The 15,632-nt window shown below is 37.7% G+C and overlaps 1 protein-coding gene across 4 annotated transcripts in view; it reads left to right on the plus strand.

Moving 5' to 3' along the window:
* The window catches only part of STXBP5L (syntaxin binding protein 5L), a 379,510-nt gene that overhangs the window by 341,593 nt on the left and 22,285 nt on the right, over nucleotides 1-15,632 (plus strand). For all 4 annotated transcript variants that reach the window (XM_049877576.1, XM_049877583.1, XM_049877594.1 and 1 more), the window contains 2 exons: nucleotides 5,279-5,446; nucleotides 7,533-7,772. In XM_049877576.1, the coding sequence (XP_049733533.1) occupies nucleotides 5,279-5,446; nucleotides 7,533-7,772 (408 nt within the window). The remainder of the gene's footprint in view (nucleotides 1-5,278; nucleotides 5,447-7,532; nucleotides 7,773-15,632) is intronic.

Here is a 15,632-nt window from a genome sequence, read left to right on the forward strand (position 1 = left end):
TAGAATTCTCACCTACCATGTGGGAGACCCGAGTTTTATTCCCAATGTACCACCACTCCTCGTCAGTGGAGGCTTGCATGTTGCACTGATGCTCACCAGGTTTTAGCAGAGCTTCCAGACTAATTCTAACCTGGAGGCCAGGTACACATTCTCTGCATATCTATAAATGTCAGTCTCTCAGAGTCTCCAAATCACTCCTCCCAATTGCTTTATTCTCACTATTTTCATGTATACTTTAAGCAAAAATTAATTATGAAAGGCCTGGTGATCTACTTTCAAAAATCAACCAGTGAAAACACTGTGGATCACAGTGGTCCAGCTCATTGTACATGGGGTCACCATGAGTCGAGGGCTGACTTGACTTGATGGCTGCTGACAACAACAACTGAAGACAAAAGGAGAATGCCAGCATCTTGGACAGCTTTGGATACTAATGTAACTTCTTCGTTACTACAAGCCTTAACCGGACAAGAAAAAATAACAGTAAAAACCTCATGCATTGGATACTTAAGCATCCGGAATCCTTAAGTAGGTAGCATGTTATGAACTGGTTGCCATGTCCATGGGAGATTGCTTTATTAATACCATTTTTTCATATTAATGAAAAATACAGTATTTCTCATTCTGAAAATACAGAATTTTGTATTAAAAAAAACTAATTTCATGAAATTAAAGCCCTGAATTACATAATCTAGGTGCTGTCACATAACATTATAAATATATTGTGTCAATATATTGTGCATAATAACTCATTGCTGTTGAGTTGATTCCGATTCATAGTGACCTATAGAATAGTGTAGAACTGCCCCACAGGATTTCCAAGAAGCAGCTGATGGATTCAAACTCCCGACCTTTTGCTTAGCAGTCGAACTCTTAACCACTGTGCCACCAGGGCTCCAAACGCATAATGGAATACTATAAATGAAATATAGACTCTGTAAGCTCTTTAAGGAAACCCTGGTGGCATAGTGGTTAAGTGCTATAGACCAATATCCCATATGATATAGATGCAAAAATACTCAACAAAATACTAGCGAACCATATTGAAAGAATTATATGCCATGACCAACTGGGATTTATTCTAGAAATGCAAAGATGGCTCAACATTAGAAGATTATTCAGTGGAATATACATTAATAGAACAAAGGAAAAGAACCACATTATCATCTCAATTGATGAAAAAAAGGCATTTGACAAAATCTAACACCATTTTGTGACAAAGAACACTCAACAAATTAGGAATAAAAGGGAAATTCCTCAAAATGGTGAAGGACATTTATGAAAAACCCACAGCTAACATCATATACAATGGAGAAAGACTGAGAGCTTTCACCTTCAGATCAGGAACAAGACAAGGGATGCCTTGTATCACCACTGCTATTCCATATTTTACTGGAAGTCCTAGGCGAGAAAAAAATAAAGGGCATCCAAATCACTAAGGAAGAAATAAAACTGTCCCTATTCAGAGATGATATGATGTTATATATAGAAAATCCCAAAGAATCCATAAGAAAGCTACTAGAGCTAATAAATGAATTCAGCAAAGTGGCAGGATATAAGATCAACACACAAAAATCAGCTGGGTTTCCAAAGCCAACTCTTCAGAGAGGGATTGGACTGGACTATAAGATAGAAAATGATACTGGTGCGGAATGACCTTCTTGGATCAAGTAGACATGTGAGACTACGTGGGCAGCTCCTTTCTGAAGGGGAGATGAAAAGGCAGAGGGGGACAGAAGCTGGCTGAATGGACACAGAAATAGAGGGTAGAGAGAAGGAGTGTGCTGTCTCATTAGGGGGAAAGCAACTAAGAGTATATAAAAAAAAATTTTTTTTTTTTATATAGAAGGTGTAAATAAATTTTTGTATGAGAGACTGAGTTGATTTGTAAACTTTCACTTAAAAAACAATAAAATTTTTTTTTAAAATCAGTTGGGTTCCTGTGAACCAACAATGAACAATCTGAAGAGAAAATTAAGAAAATAATTCCATTTACAATAGCATCTAAAATACTAAAGTATTTAAGTGCTTGGGTGCTAACCAAAAGGTCAGCAGTTCAGACCCACTCAGCGGCTCCACAGGAGAAAGTACTTGGTGGTCTGCTCCCGTGAGGATTTCAGCCCAGGAAACCCTGTGGTTTCTTTGTCTACTTTGTCATGTAGAGTTTCTCTGGGTCAGAATTGACTCAGTGTCACACAACAAAAAGTGTAAGAACTAAAACCATAACATTCTTAGAACAAAAGATTGAGTAATGCTAGTTTTTTACAATGGATTCTTATATATGACAGTAAAAGGATAAGCAATAAAAGAAAAAATAGATAAATTGGAATTCTTCAAACTTAAAAACTTTCGTGCATTAAAGGGACTTTATTAAGAAAGTGAAGAGACCACCTACAAAATGGGAGAAAATTGTTTGGGAACCAAAGAACTACAACTCAACAACAAAAAGACAAACAACCCAACTTAAAAATGGGCAAAGAATTGAATAGCCATTTCTCTAAAGAAGATATACAATGTCCAGTAAGAACACGAATAGATGTTCAACATCATTAGTCATTAAACCAAAAGCAGTTGCAATCGAGTTGATTCTCACTCATCACGACCCTATACAACAGAGTAGAACTGCCCCGTAGGGTTTCTGAGGAGCAGCTGGTGGATTCAAACTGCAGACCGTTCAGTTAGAAGCCAAGCTCTTAACCACTGTACCACCAGGACTCCTATTAGTCATTAGGAAAATGCAAATCAAAACCACAATGACATACCACTTCACCCCTACTAGGATGACTGTTACCTGAAAAATAAAAAACAACAATTGTTTTCAAAGATGTCAAGAAATTGGAATCCTCATCCGTAGCTGGTAGGATTGTACAATGATGTAGTTGCTGTGGAAAATAGCATGATGGTTTCTCTAAAAGTTAAACAGAATTTCCATATGACCCAGTAATTGCACTCCGAGGTATATACCCAAAAGAATTGAAGCAGGAACTCAAACAGACACTTGTACACTAATGTTCAAGTCAAGAAATCAAATGATGCATTGCACTGGGCAAATCTGCTGCAAAAGACCTCTTTAAAGTGTTAAAAAGCAAAGGTGCCACTTTAAAGACTAAGGTGTGCCTGACCCAAGCCATGGTGTTTTCAATCGCCTCATGTGCACGTGAAAGCTGGACAGTTTATAAGGAAGACCAAAGAAGAAATGACACCTTTGAATTATGGTGTTGGAAAAGAATATTGAATATACCATGGACTGCCAAAAGAATGAACAAATCAGTCTTGGAAGAAGTACAACCAGACTGCTCCTCAGAAGCAAGGATGGCAAGACTTTGTCTTGTATACTTTGGACACATTATCAGGAGGGATCAGTCACTGGAAGACATCATGCTTGGTAAAGTTGAGGGTCAGCAAAAAAGAGGAAGACCCTCAACAAGATGGACTGACACAGTGGCTGCAACAATGGGCTCAAGCATAACAACAATCATGAAAATGGCGCAGGATCGGGCAGTGTTTCATCCTGTTGTACGCAGGGTCACTATGAGTCAGTAGTGACTCAATGACACCTAATAACAACAACATTCATTGCCACATTATTCACAATAATGAAAAGGTGGAAACCCAAGTATCAAACAACAGATGAATGGATAAACAAAATATGGTATATGCATACAATGGAATATTATTCAGCCATAAAGAGAAATGAAGATCTAGTAAATGCTGCAACATGGATTTATCTTGGAGATATGCTGAATGAACTAAGTCAAACTCAAAAGGACAAATATTGTATGATCTCACTTATATGAAATATCTAGAATGAGCAATTCATAAGAAACCAAAACCAAACTCATTGCCATTGAGTCGATTCTGACTCATAGTGACCCTATAGGACAGAGTAGAGCCACCCCCATAGAGTTTCCAAGGAGCACCTGGTGGATTCGAACTGCTGACCTTTGGGTTAGCAGCTGTAGCACTTAACCACTATACCACCAGGGTTTCCAAGGGCAAATGCATAGAGACCAAAATTTATTAGTGGTTACCGGAGTGGGCTGCAAAGGACATTGGGAAGGTATTGCTCAAGGTACTGAGTTTCTTTTAAGGGTGATGAAAAGGTGAACATAATTAATGTCACTGAATTGTATGCATAAAAATGGTCAATTGGAAAATGTTTTGTTGTATATATTCAACCACAATAAAATTAAAATAATAAAAGTTCCCTATAATAACATTTTGTTAAAATTTCTTTCAAAAAACATGTATATATTCAAGGCTATTAATTAATGGGAGTCCTGGTGGAGCAGTGTTTAAGTGTTCAGCTGCTAACTGAAAGGTCACCAGTTCGAACCCACCAGCCACTCCTTGGAAACCCCACGGGGTAGTTCCACTTTGTCCTGTAGGGTCGATATGAGCTAGAATCGGCTCGACATCACCTTTTTTTTTTTAATTGATTAATGTATCTCTGGCTATGTAAAATAAGGATAGATAGGTTACATGTTTTCATCATTGGAAAATAAAACATTTTGGAAAGTTTTTTTAAAAAGAAAAAGTCACGTTTTTAGTGCAATTACTTCCAAGCTTTTAAGCTATATCAAAACAGAGCTTGACTCACAAGTTCTAAATAAACAGTATTATTGCTTTAGACATGACCAGGTTTAATACCTTGGAACAGGAGTGATAATAATAATTAGTATTTGTTCAGAGTTACTGGAAGTGTTCTATGAACTTGCCATGTATTATCACAAAAAATTTACTGTGGTAAAAAAATAATAATCCCATTTGACACCAGAGGATAACTAAGACACAAAGACTTTCAGTAAATTTGCACAACTAAGTGGCAGAACTGGGATTTGAGCCCATGCAGTGTGGCTCCAGAGCCAGTACTGTTAACTGCCATTCTCAACTGTATAGTAAGATGCTTCCATTCTATATTTTTAACTCCAAGCACTTCAAGTACTTCCAAAACTTATATAAATTGGCATATATTTAAAATATGTAAAAGAAAATCTAATACTACAACCTAGTTCCTATTGCCATTAAATGGTAGAATATAAAAGGGGAGAGTAAAATTTAAACTATGTTAAGTAGTTAAATTATAAAAATAAATATTATAGTTAATAAATACCTTATGAAAAATTTAACTACTAAATCATAAAATAATGAGGACTTAGCCATCTTCCTATGGTTTTTTAAAAGAGTTTTCATTCTTCATTTATTAATCTACACACTCGGATTTCCTTATATTAAGATTTAATTATGATATTCATGTTGCCTTCCCCCTTTTTCACAGACCATGTAAATGGACACTGCACAAGTCCAACCTCTCAGAGTTGTGGTTCTGGAAAACGCCTTTCTAGTGCTGATGTTACAAAAATAAATCGCTGGGGTGGAAGACCACCATTTCGAAAGGCACAATCAGCTGCTTGCATGGAGATTTCTTTCCCAGTTACAACAGAAGGTATATTAAATGTATTAATTTTTGTGGGTACAGTTCAAATTTGATTTATCATGGTAATTAAAACTAGGGGACAAAGGATGGAGGTCACATATAGCAGATATAAAAATACAGTCAACTCTAACCAAAAACTAGTTGCCATCGCATTGATTCTGACTCACGAAAACCCTGTGTATCAGAGTAGAAGTGTGTTCTATAGGATTTTCAATGGCTGATTTTCAGAAGTTCATCGCCAGGTCTTTCTTCTGAGATGTCTCTGGAAGGACTCACACTTCCAACTTTTTCACTGCTTTCACCACCCAGGTACCCCACAGTCAACTCCAGACAGTGAATAACTAAGAGCCCGATGGAGCTGCGCCATGGCTCCAAATCCGTTCCTCACTACACTTCCTTTCTCATCTCCAAAACTAGAACGGCTCTGCTTATGATTAGCCTCCCTTCCTTCCATACAATGAGAGATCCGTGCCTTAATCTTTTCTTTGTCCTCCCAATAGTAATTGATAGTTACTTTTAAACTCAATGGTAAAGACTTACTGTCTCTTTCTAACTATCAGTAGATAGTTATTTAATGTCTTGCAGCCTTAATTTCCTCAACTCTCAAATGAACGTGACCAGGATAAAATACAAGATATTAAATTCAGAAGTTCACTATCTTCATTTTCATATGTTCTAAAAAGAAAGGATTATTTGCTAATTTACAGAATGAGTGTGGCAGCAAGAGTAAAGTCAAGAGCTGGAGGCCGGAAATTTTGAGGGAGAAAGAGAATCTTGTAACTTTGCTGCTATTGTCTTGTTGATAATGAACTTTGGAAAGGGAGATAGGAAAAATTAATTTTATGAAGATTTGCTATGATTGCTATGAAGTATTTCCCCATTTGCTATCCCTCAAAAATTTTGTGGCAAAGAACTGTATTGTTCTTTAAATTAAAAAAAAAAAAAATTTAACACTTTCTATTACTTTCATATTGTGCCATACTAAATCTTGTCCCAAAGCAACTTAGTTTATTGGAATCACATGCAGATAATGATTTTCTCTCTGTCTCATAGATATCTGTAAGTATCAACCGTGAATGTGTATGGAAAAATTTTGGAGACATATATTAACTAGAAATGCTGTCAAAGAAGCAATATGTAAAGGTTACCGAAGTAGTCTAATTAATCACTCGATTTAAAGTTGGAAATTTTGAGTTTTAGATAATTCTGTCTCTGATTTGTGCTGGATTCTGGGAAAATCTCCAAATATGTAAAATATACAAATGATCTACATGTTCCCACCCATCTCTAAATCCTATGACAATTGTTTTTATAAATTTGATGAGAGGTAGAAGGGGCAAAGAAGGAGTACTATATTTTGTCTGAGGGACTATACATAGTCTGAGGAACTTATATTTAGTCTCCTTTTATAAAAATAATTATGAGACATATGTACCTCTCAAGAGGGAAAGGATAGTGAAGGAAGTAGAAAGAAGAACATGAGAAACTTGTACTCTGAAATGATTATGAGAACCATGAAACCTGTTGCCATCGAGTTAATTCCAACTCATAGCGACACTACAGGACAGAGTTAGAACTGCCCCATAGGGTTTCCAAGGAATGTCTGGTGGATTCAAACTGCCAACGTTTTGGTTAGCAGCTGACCTCTTAATCACTGTGCTACCAGGGCTCCATTATGAGAACAGTATGACCTTAATAATGTCATTTAACTGAGGTGGTGAGTTTATGATCATTGGAGTGTGGCCATGTGCAAGTATTGATGAGCAGAAGAACTTGAAACCATCCAGTTTTCTGTAATTAGGCTGAAGCTTCTCAGAAAGATTACTACCGTCAATAGGATGACATCATCCACAGCTGCTTACCTGATAGGATAAGCTCTAGTCTCAGCTCTGCTAAAGTTTGTAACTTACATTTCTGGACTTCAGTCTCTCCATCTTCAAAATAAGATAGTGAACTGGATACGCTGTCTTTCAGATCAGTTAACAAAGAATGAAATTCTACTTCCCCTTCATAATAGTGATTTTCATGTATTTAATCTGACTTACTTGTCTTGGAAATACACTAACACTTAATTTTGTTTTTTAAATTTCCATAGAAATCCGAGAAAATTCTTATAATCGTTCTAGAAGCTCTAGCATCTCCAGTATTGATAAAGATTCTAAAGAAGCAATTACGGCCCTTTACTTCATGGAATCCTTTGCACGGAAAAATGACTCTACCATCTCCCCTTGTCTCTTTGTTGGAACTAGTCTGGGAATGGTGTTAATCATCTCCCTAAACCTCCCTTCAACAGATGAACAAAGGTTTACAGAGCCAGTCATGGTATTGCCAAGTGGTAAGACTTTTTATTCATCCCCTCTTTGCTACTTTTTCAAATTTAGATATATGACATTGCAAAACATTAATGTATACTGAGCTGGGGCATTTACTGAGTATAAAGTATTCTGTGTAATTGGAATTACTAAGAATTTTATAAATCATATACTACCCCAACATTGATAATATTGCAACTTAACTTTCCTTCAGAGGAAAATAGTACACCGCTTTCCTATGGTAATAAACTGTGGAATTGCCAACTGAAACAATGCCTTGTGAAATAAGTTTCTGAAAAACACCGAGAAGAACGTTAATGCAAAAACTAAAAGTTGATTTGTAATACATTGAAGCATTTCTCCAAAGCTCTGTGCCAGATCAGAGCCTATGAGTGCTTTTACATCATCTCTGAAGAACTCAGGGTAATTAAGCTAGAAGCTGTCCGAATTAAGGTGGTTTTCTAAAGTCTTTTAGAATATTTCCATCTTGTTTCAAAGGCATGCCACATGATTTCTTTCCTTTTTATCCTAGTACCTAGAGAATTTGATGTCAGTTATGAGTATTGTTGACAAAGCATGGGTTGTGTTCTCTTCCTACTTGGTTTATGTTCTTTTTTCTTTCAAAGATGGAATGGCTGTTATTCTTCCTATTATTCCTTTGAATATTTTTAAATTTGTTATCGCTAACTTTTACTATCACTCTCTTTCCTATATATGAAAAGAAATATTTTTTCAGATAGCTTTGAATGAAAAGAATTTCATTAATATATAGGGTAAGGGGCTTATTTTTAAAGAATATATATGGTATGACAGGTTAGATAGAGTTGTGTTTTCTTTGTTAACTGGTAGTGCTAAATTAATACAGATGGATTGTTGTAGGTAGGACAGCTCTCTACTATTGTGGCAAATTCAGATTAATGCATTTGTTTTAAGTATTTATTAAGATCTCTTTAATTATAAATGTACACTTCAATGAGAAATACCTTTACTATAGTCTGAATTTTAAGGAAATATGCCTAATTCTTTTATATTGGTTGAGTTAATTAAAGCCAGATCAGATCAGTGAGGTTATAATGAACTATTTAGTATTAATTAAATCCATTGGTTTATTCAATAAATGGTTATAAATTTTGAACGTCTATCTATAACAGGTGTCCCTCCCAAGTTTAAAGGTATAGACAAGGTACACCCATAAGTGGAAGACCATTTTCTAATGAGGGATATTCTACTAAATATGATTTCTGTGTCTCGAACGTAGAAATCAACAACCTGGGACTACTGTAACAGACCTCTCAATATTATGGGAAAGCTCTTTTCCCTACTTACCAAACAGACTTAGACCAAAAATAATGGCAAAATACAAAATAAGTATAGATTTAATTTAATGTTTTGGCATCTGGTTTATAGATATTTGCAAACTGTTTCCTTATTTATTTAAAGAGATGAAATGAGCTGATGATCCTCTCCAAGTTTTGATGTGGATATCCTTGCCACTCTTTCAAAACTTTTTATTAAGCTGCCACTCAGGGCCTATAGTTTCGGACTGCAGTTATAGTTTCAACCTGAGGCTAAATTAAAGAATACAACATGTAATTTTCTGTTTTCATACTACTGAATGAGCTTGAGTTTCCACAAAGATCCACTTACGTAAAAATAGTTTTTCTCATCCAAAACCAAACCCATTGCCATTGAGGTGATTCTCACTCATAGCGAGATGTAGGACAGCGTAGAGCTGCCCCATAGGGTTTCCAAGGAGCAGCTGGTGGATTCAAACTGCCAACCTTTTGATTAGCAGCCAAGCTCTCAACCATTGCACCACCAGGACTCCTTATCACCTATAGAGCTCTCTTTATAATCCTGTCTGATCTGAAAACCTCTAATTGTTTAAATTAAAAAGTTTTTTTTTTTTTTTCGTAAAGCCACTATAAAACATTTATTATGAAGCTTCAGGAGGGTTGATTATTGGAAAACAATATTCCAAATCCATTCTTGCTAAAACATGTTTGTTAAATAAACTTATTCACATAAGCTAGATAACTGGGATCTTCTAAAAATTAAATACTTATGCTCATCAAAAGGCTTCACCAAAAGAGCAAAAAGAGAACCTACTGACTGGGAAAAAATTTTTGGCTAAGACAAATCCAACAAAGGTCTAGTCTCTAAAATCTATAGGAAAACCCAACACCTCTACAAAACAAAAAAAGAGAAATAACCTAATTAAAAAATGAACAAAGGATATGAACAGACACTTCACCAAAGAAGACATTCAGATGGCTAACAGACACATGAGGAAATCCCCATGATCACTAGTCATTGTTGTTAGGTGCCATAGAGTCAGTTCTGACTCACCGTGACCCTACATACAACAGAACGAAACACTCCCTAGTCCTGTACCATCCTCACAATTGTTGTTATACTTGAGCCCGTTGTTGCTTCCATTGCATCACTTCCATCTTGTTGAGGGTCTTCCTCTTTTTCACTGACCCTGTACTTTACAAAGCATGATGTCCTTCTCCAGGGACTGATCCCTCTTGATAACATGTCCAGTGGACTAGCCGCTAGAGAAATGCAACTCAAAACTACAATGAGATACTATCTCACCCCAACATTACTGGAACTAATAAAAAAAAGAAAATAACAAATGTTGGAGAGGCTGCGGGGAGATTGGAACTCTTATGCACTGCTGGTGGGAGTGCAAAATGGTACAACCATTTTGGAAAATGATATGACACTTCCTTAAAAAGCTAGAAATGGAAATACCATATGATCCAGCAATTCCACTCCTAAAAATATATCATAGAGAAATAAGAGCTGTCACACAAATAGACATGTGCACACCCATGTTCATTGCAGCATTATTCGCAATAGCGAAAAGATGGAAACAACCTAAGTGCCCATCAATGGCTGAATGGATAAACAGACTATGGTACATACACACAATGGAATACTACACAACAGTAAAGAACAATGATGAATCTGCAAAACATCTCACAATGTGGATGAATATGGAGGGCATTATGCTGACTGAAATGTGTCAATCACAGAAGGACAAACACTATATGAGACCAGTATTATAAAAACTCATGTAAAAGTTATAAAAAAAAAAAAAATACTCCTCTCAGAGGAAACAAGAGATAACTAGTTGGATAAAGTCGTTATGAGTCAGAATCGACTTGACGGCACAGGGTTTGGTTTGGTTTTTTAGTTGGATAAAATGATTTCCAAACAAATCTAGTGCCTTAATATAAGAACTATCTGCCTCTTACCTTTTCTGCCTTCATCTAGCCTATGTGCAGTATTGATTCAAGACACTTTTCATTGCTATTTCACCTCTGTAGAGTTAGCTTTATAGTAGCTTCATTCTCTGCTATTCGGATTTCTAAAGAGCTACACAGGATTTAACCTAGCTAGTTAAAGGTATTATTTTGGTTCTTGATTCTTGATATTCCAAAATAGATTCTCCAATATTTAGGTTTTAAATCAGTCTACCTATCAATACTGAAATTATCTAATTCTGTAAGTAGTCACTGAGCGTCATAGTTTACTTAATATTCTGCTGGGTACTCTGAAGCAGTAATGTTCCATCCTCTCAAGGAACATTAGGACACTAATTCATGACAGTATGTATTTGAATGTCAAAATGTATGACATAGTCATTCAAATGGGAATTTTAAAGGAATCAAAGGGAATTTTATGAACTTAAGCCAGGCCAAGCAGAGTTGTTAATTTCTGTCAAGCCAGCTCCAACTCATGGTGACATTATGTACAAAAGAACAAAACATTGCCGTTTCCTACATCATGCTCACAATCTCCAGCATGTTCAAGTCCATCGTTGTGGCTTTTGTGCCAATCCGTCTCACCAAAGGTCTCCCACGCCTCATTAGCTCTCTACTTCACTAAACTTAATGTCCTCCTTTGGAGAGTGATCCCTTCTGATGCCATGTCCAGAGCAAGCAAGTTGGACAGTGTCCTCTTGTGGTACATAAGGTTTTCATTGGCTAATTTTTAGAAGTAGATCACCTTGCCTTTCTTCCTAGTCTTTCTCAGTCTGGAAGCTCCACTGAAACCTGTCCACCATGGGTGACCTTCCTGGCGTAACTTCTAGCATCACAGCAACATGCAAACCAGCACAGTACAACAAACTGACAAGATGAGTGGTGATCAAGCAGGGTAGGGTAGTATTAATATTTGGATAAATAGATACGAGTGGGGAAAGCATTTTGGGCCAAGGAACTAAAGCCAAGAGTGGAGCCAAGAATGAACACAGATGATTGGAAGGGAGCATGGAGAGAAAAGGGATATGAGAAGACGATACTGGCTGGACCAGGGAGCTGGTACTGGGAAGTAAGATTAGAAAGGAGAGTGGGCTTGGCTTATAGAGATAATTAGTTCCAAGGTATAGATTGCTTCTACGGATAAGTGGAAGATATAAGAGAATATTGTGCATGAAAATTAGGTTATGAAAACAACACTGGAGTAAGACCAGACGAGTCCGGTAGCATGAGTAAAATGGATCAGAAAAGAAACTGAAGTCAAGGAGGCCCCTTGGGTAGTATTGTGGCACTATAAATAGAAATGGAGAATGTGACAAGAAGAACCAGTGTTGGGGGGAAAGAGAATGAATTTATTCTGGAGAATTTTGAGTTTAAATATTGATTTTGATCATGAGTCATTAATTTTTTTTTTTTTTCAGAGCAGTACTAGACACTTTTTATGGCAGAATTGATCATTACAGAGTAATTTATAGCTGGTAACATGAGGAGTTGAGTGGAAATGAAATAAAATTAAGTTTCACCAGGCAGAGCCAACATGGCACTATAGACAGAAGCACCATTTTGTCCCTCCACAGCAAAGACCCCCCCCCCCCGCCAAAAAAAAAAGTAAAACAGATACAGACATCAATTCTGGAACCCTAAGTATCAAATGAAGGGATAAAGAACTCAACCAAGAACCAAATGAAATAAGAAAGTGACAGAGAATGAGGAGAGCTGTAGAGCGGAGGTCCCCTATCAGCTAACATGGCTCAGCTGCCAAGAACAGTGGACAGGGAGTAAGGGAAGGCAACTTCAGGGAGCTCCCAGCAGCAGACAGAGCACCTGGTAACCAAGGATACGTGCTTTCCCACCTCCTCCCCCACGTCTTCCCTCTGTGTGGCCTCTGCCGCTTTCTGGCGGGCCAAGGTCCCTCAGCCAGGGAGATGCCAGCTCCTTGCCTCTTGTATTCACCCTACCCTGACTGACCAGCTCCTTCACTACCATTTTTTTGTTGTTGCTGTTGGTGCTTTTTTGGCTCCTTTTGGTTTCTTCTGTCTCTCTCACCTCCTTTCTTTCCTTTCTCCTGAACACCTGGCACCATGTGCCATCTCTGCTCCTTTTTGAAGGGCAATGCAGTGTCACTCGGCTGGGGAGCCCCTTCCCCAGTCCACACCACCATGCCAGTGGTCTCCCTTGGGGCATTGTTTTTTCTTTTTCTTTTCTCTGTTTCTTTTCTCTCTCTACCTTCCATTCTTCCCTTTCTCCTGAACACCTGGTGCTGTGTGCCATCTCTGCTCCTTCTTAATGGGCTGTGCAGCATCACTTAAATGGGGAACCACTTCCTTGGTCTGCACTGCCAAGCCAGTGGGCTCCCTCAGGGTGGTTCTCCTCCCCCGCCTTTGTTTCTTGTCTCTGTCTACCTTCCTTCCTTTCCTTTCTTCTGACTACCTGGCACTATATGCCATCTCCACTCCTTCTTGATGGGCTGTGCAACACTGCTCAGCTGGGGAAGTGCTTCTGATGGGCTCCCTCGGAACATTTTTTTTCTTTATTTCTCAATTTCTTGTCTCTCCCTACCTTCCTTCCTTCCTTTCTTTCTTCCCAACCACCTAGGGTTTTGTTCTTGGTTTCTTGTCTCTATCTTCCTTCCTTTCCTTTCTCCTGACCACCTGACTTTGTGTGCCTTTCTTTTTTTTCCAGTTTCTTATCTCTCTCTCCCTTCCTTCCTTTCTTTTCTCCCATCCACCCAGCCATATATGCCTTCTCTGCCCCTTCTAGATAAGCTGTGCCATCCCACCCAGCTAGAAAGCCACCACACACGGTTTCCCCAGGTCTGCACCACTCCAACAGCAGGCTCCCTCAGCACTTTTTTTTTTTAACTTCTGTTTCTCTTCTTTCCTACATGCACTTAGCTCCACACATGACACCCTCCCTCTTCCCACTTGCCTATCTGCACTGCATGCTGAGCACCATATCCCTGAGCAGCATAGGCATGGACCACCAGGCCCTATGCTACACTGCCACCTGGCCCTGCCCTGTTGGCCCCAGTACGTGCCGCAAACCATCCATCCGCATGCCTCCTCCTCCACTGGAACTCCCTGATACACCATAGTTGAGTGACTGGCCCCACTCACCTGGACAAGATGGTGAGACGTATCATAGCCACAGTTGAGCAAACAACAAAGAACACCCAGCCAACCTGCCCAGACAATAACCAAATAAAACAAAAAAGCAGGGTGAAACAATCAAACATACAATCAATAAATGAAGGAAGTAATTCTTAATGTCCAGACAACAGCAGACAATATCAAAACATATTTTTAAAAAAGGACAGGATAGTTCCAGTAAGCATCAAAAATAAAACACCAGATGACCTTCTGGTAGAAGAAAAGGCACTGGAACCACCTGATAGAGATTTCAAAACTCTAATATTCAGGGCTGTCCAAGAGATGAAGGAAAATGCAGACAAAAATAAGGAAAAGATAGAAAAATCATGGAAAAGACATACAAAATTATGGAAAAGACAGACAAAACAATGTAATAATTCAGGACAATAATACAGGAACAAAATGTCTAAATAAACATGCAACTAGAAATCACACAAAAACAGCAATTAGAAATCCAAAAGATAAACAACAAGATTTCAGAAATGGACAGTGTCATAGAAGGTTTGAGGAGCAAGTTTGAAACAATGGAAAACAAGATCAGTGAAATTGAAGACAAATCCTTGGATACCACTTTGAGGAAAAATCAGAGAAAAGAATAAAGAAAAATGAAGAAACCCTGAGAACGATGTGGGATACAGTCAAAAGCAAAAACTGTGAGTGATTGGAGATCCAGAACAAGGGGAGAAAACAGAAAACACAGAGAGGATCATTGAAGAATTGCTGACAGAAAACTTCCCTAATGTCATAAAAGATGAAAAGTTGACCATCCAAAAAGCTCAATGAGCCCCATATAGGATAGACCCCAAAAGAAATATACCAAGACATATATATCATAATCACACTCACTAAAACCAAAGATGAAGAAAGAATCCTGGGAGCAGCTCAAGAAAAATGTAAAGTCACGTACAGAGGGGAAACAATAAGACTAAGCTCTGATTACTTAGCAGAAACCATGAAGTCAAGAAGGCAATGGGATGAAATGTATAAAACCTTGAAAGAAAAAAATTGCCAACCAAGAATAATATATAAGAATCACATGATCATCATATCTCACTAAGATATGGTGGCAAAATTAGATATTTCCAGATAAATAGAAATTAAGAGAATATGTAAAAACCAAAACAAATTTACAAGAATTATTAAAGGGATTCATTCAGTTAGAGAACCAACAACATCAGACAACAGCCTGAATCTAGGACACAAGACCGCATCAGCCAGATACCAATCTAGGTAACGAACTCTCAAGGTGAAAACAAAACTAAAAGATTTACAACAGGAACCAGAGAGATTAATCTGTAAGTGAGAACAACATCAGAATAAAAGAGGGGGTAAATGGTGTAGGTACAGAACTCCCAAGTGGAAAGAAAGTCAAGGTGATAGCAAGTAATAATAAAAAAAAAAAAAAGACTGGTTCAAACTCAGAAAGTGGGGGTAAATGTCAAAAGGTAACCACAAAGAGAGT

Source organism: Elephas maximus, chromosome 1 (assembly GCF_024166365.1).
Source record: "Elephas maximus indicus isolate mEleMax1 chromosome 1, mEleMax1 primary haplotype, whole genome shotgun sequence".
NCBI classification, from domain to species: domain Eukaryota; kingdom Metazoa; phylum Chordata; class Mammalia; order Proboscidea; family Elephantidae; genus Elephas; species Elephas maximus.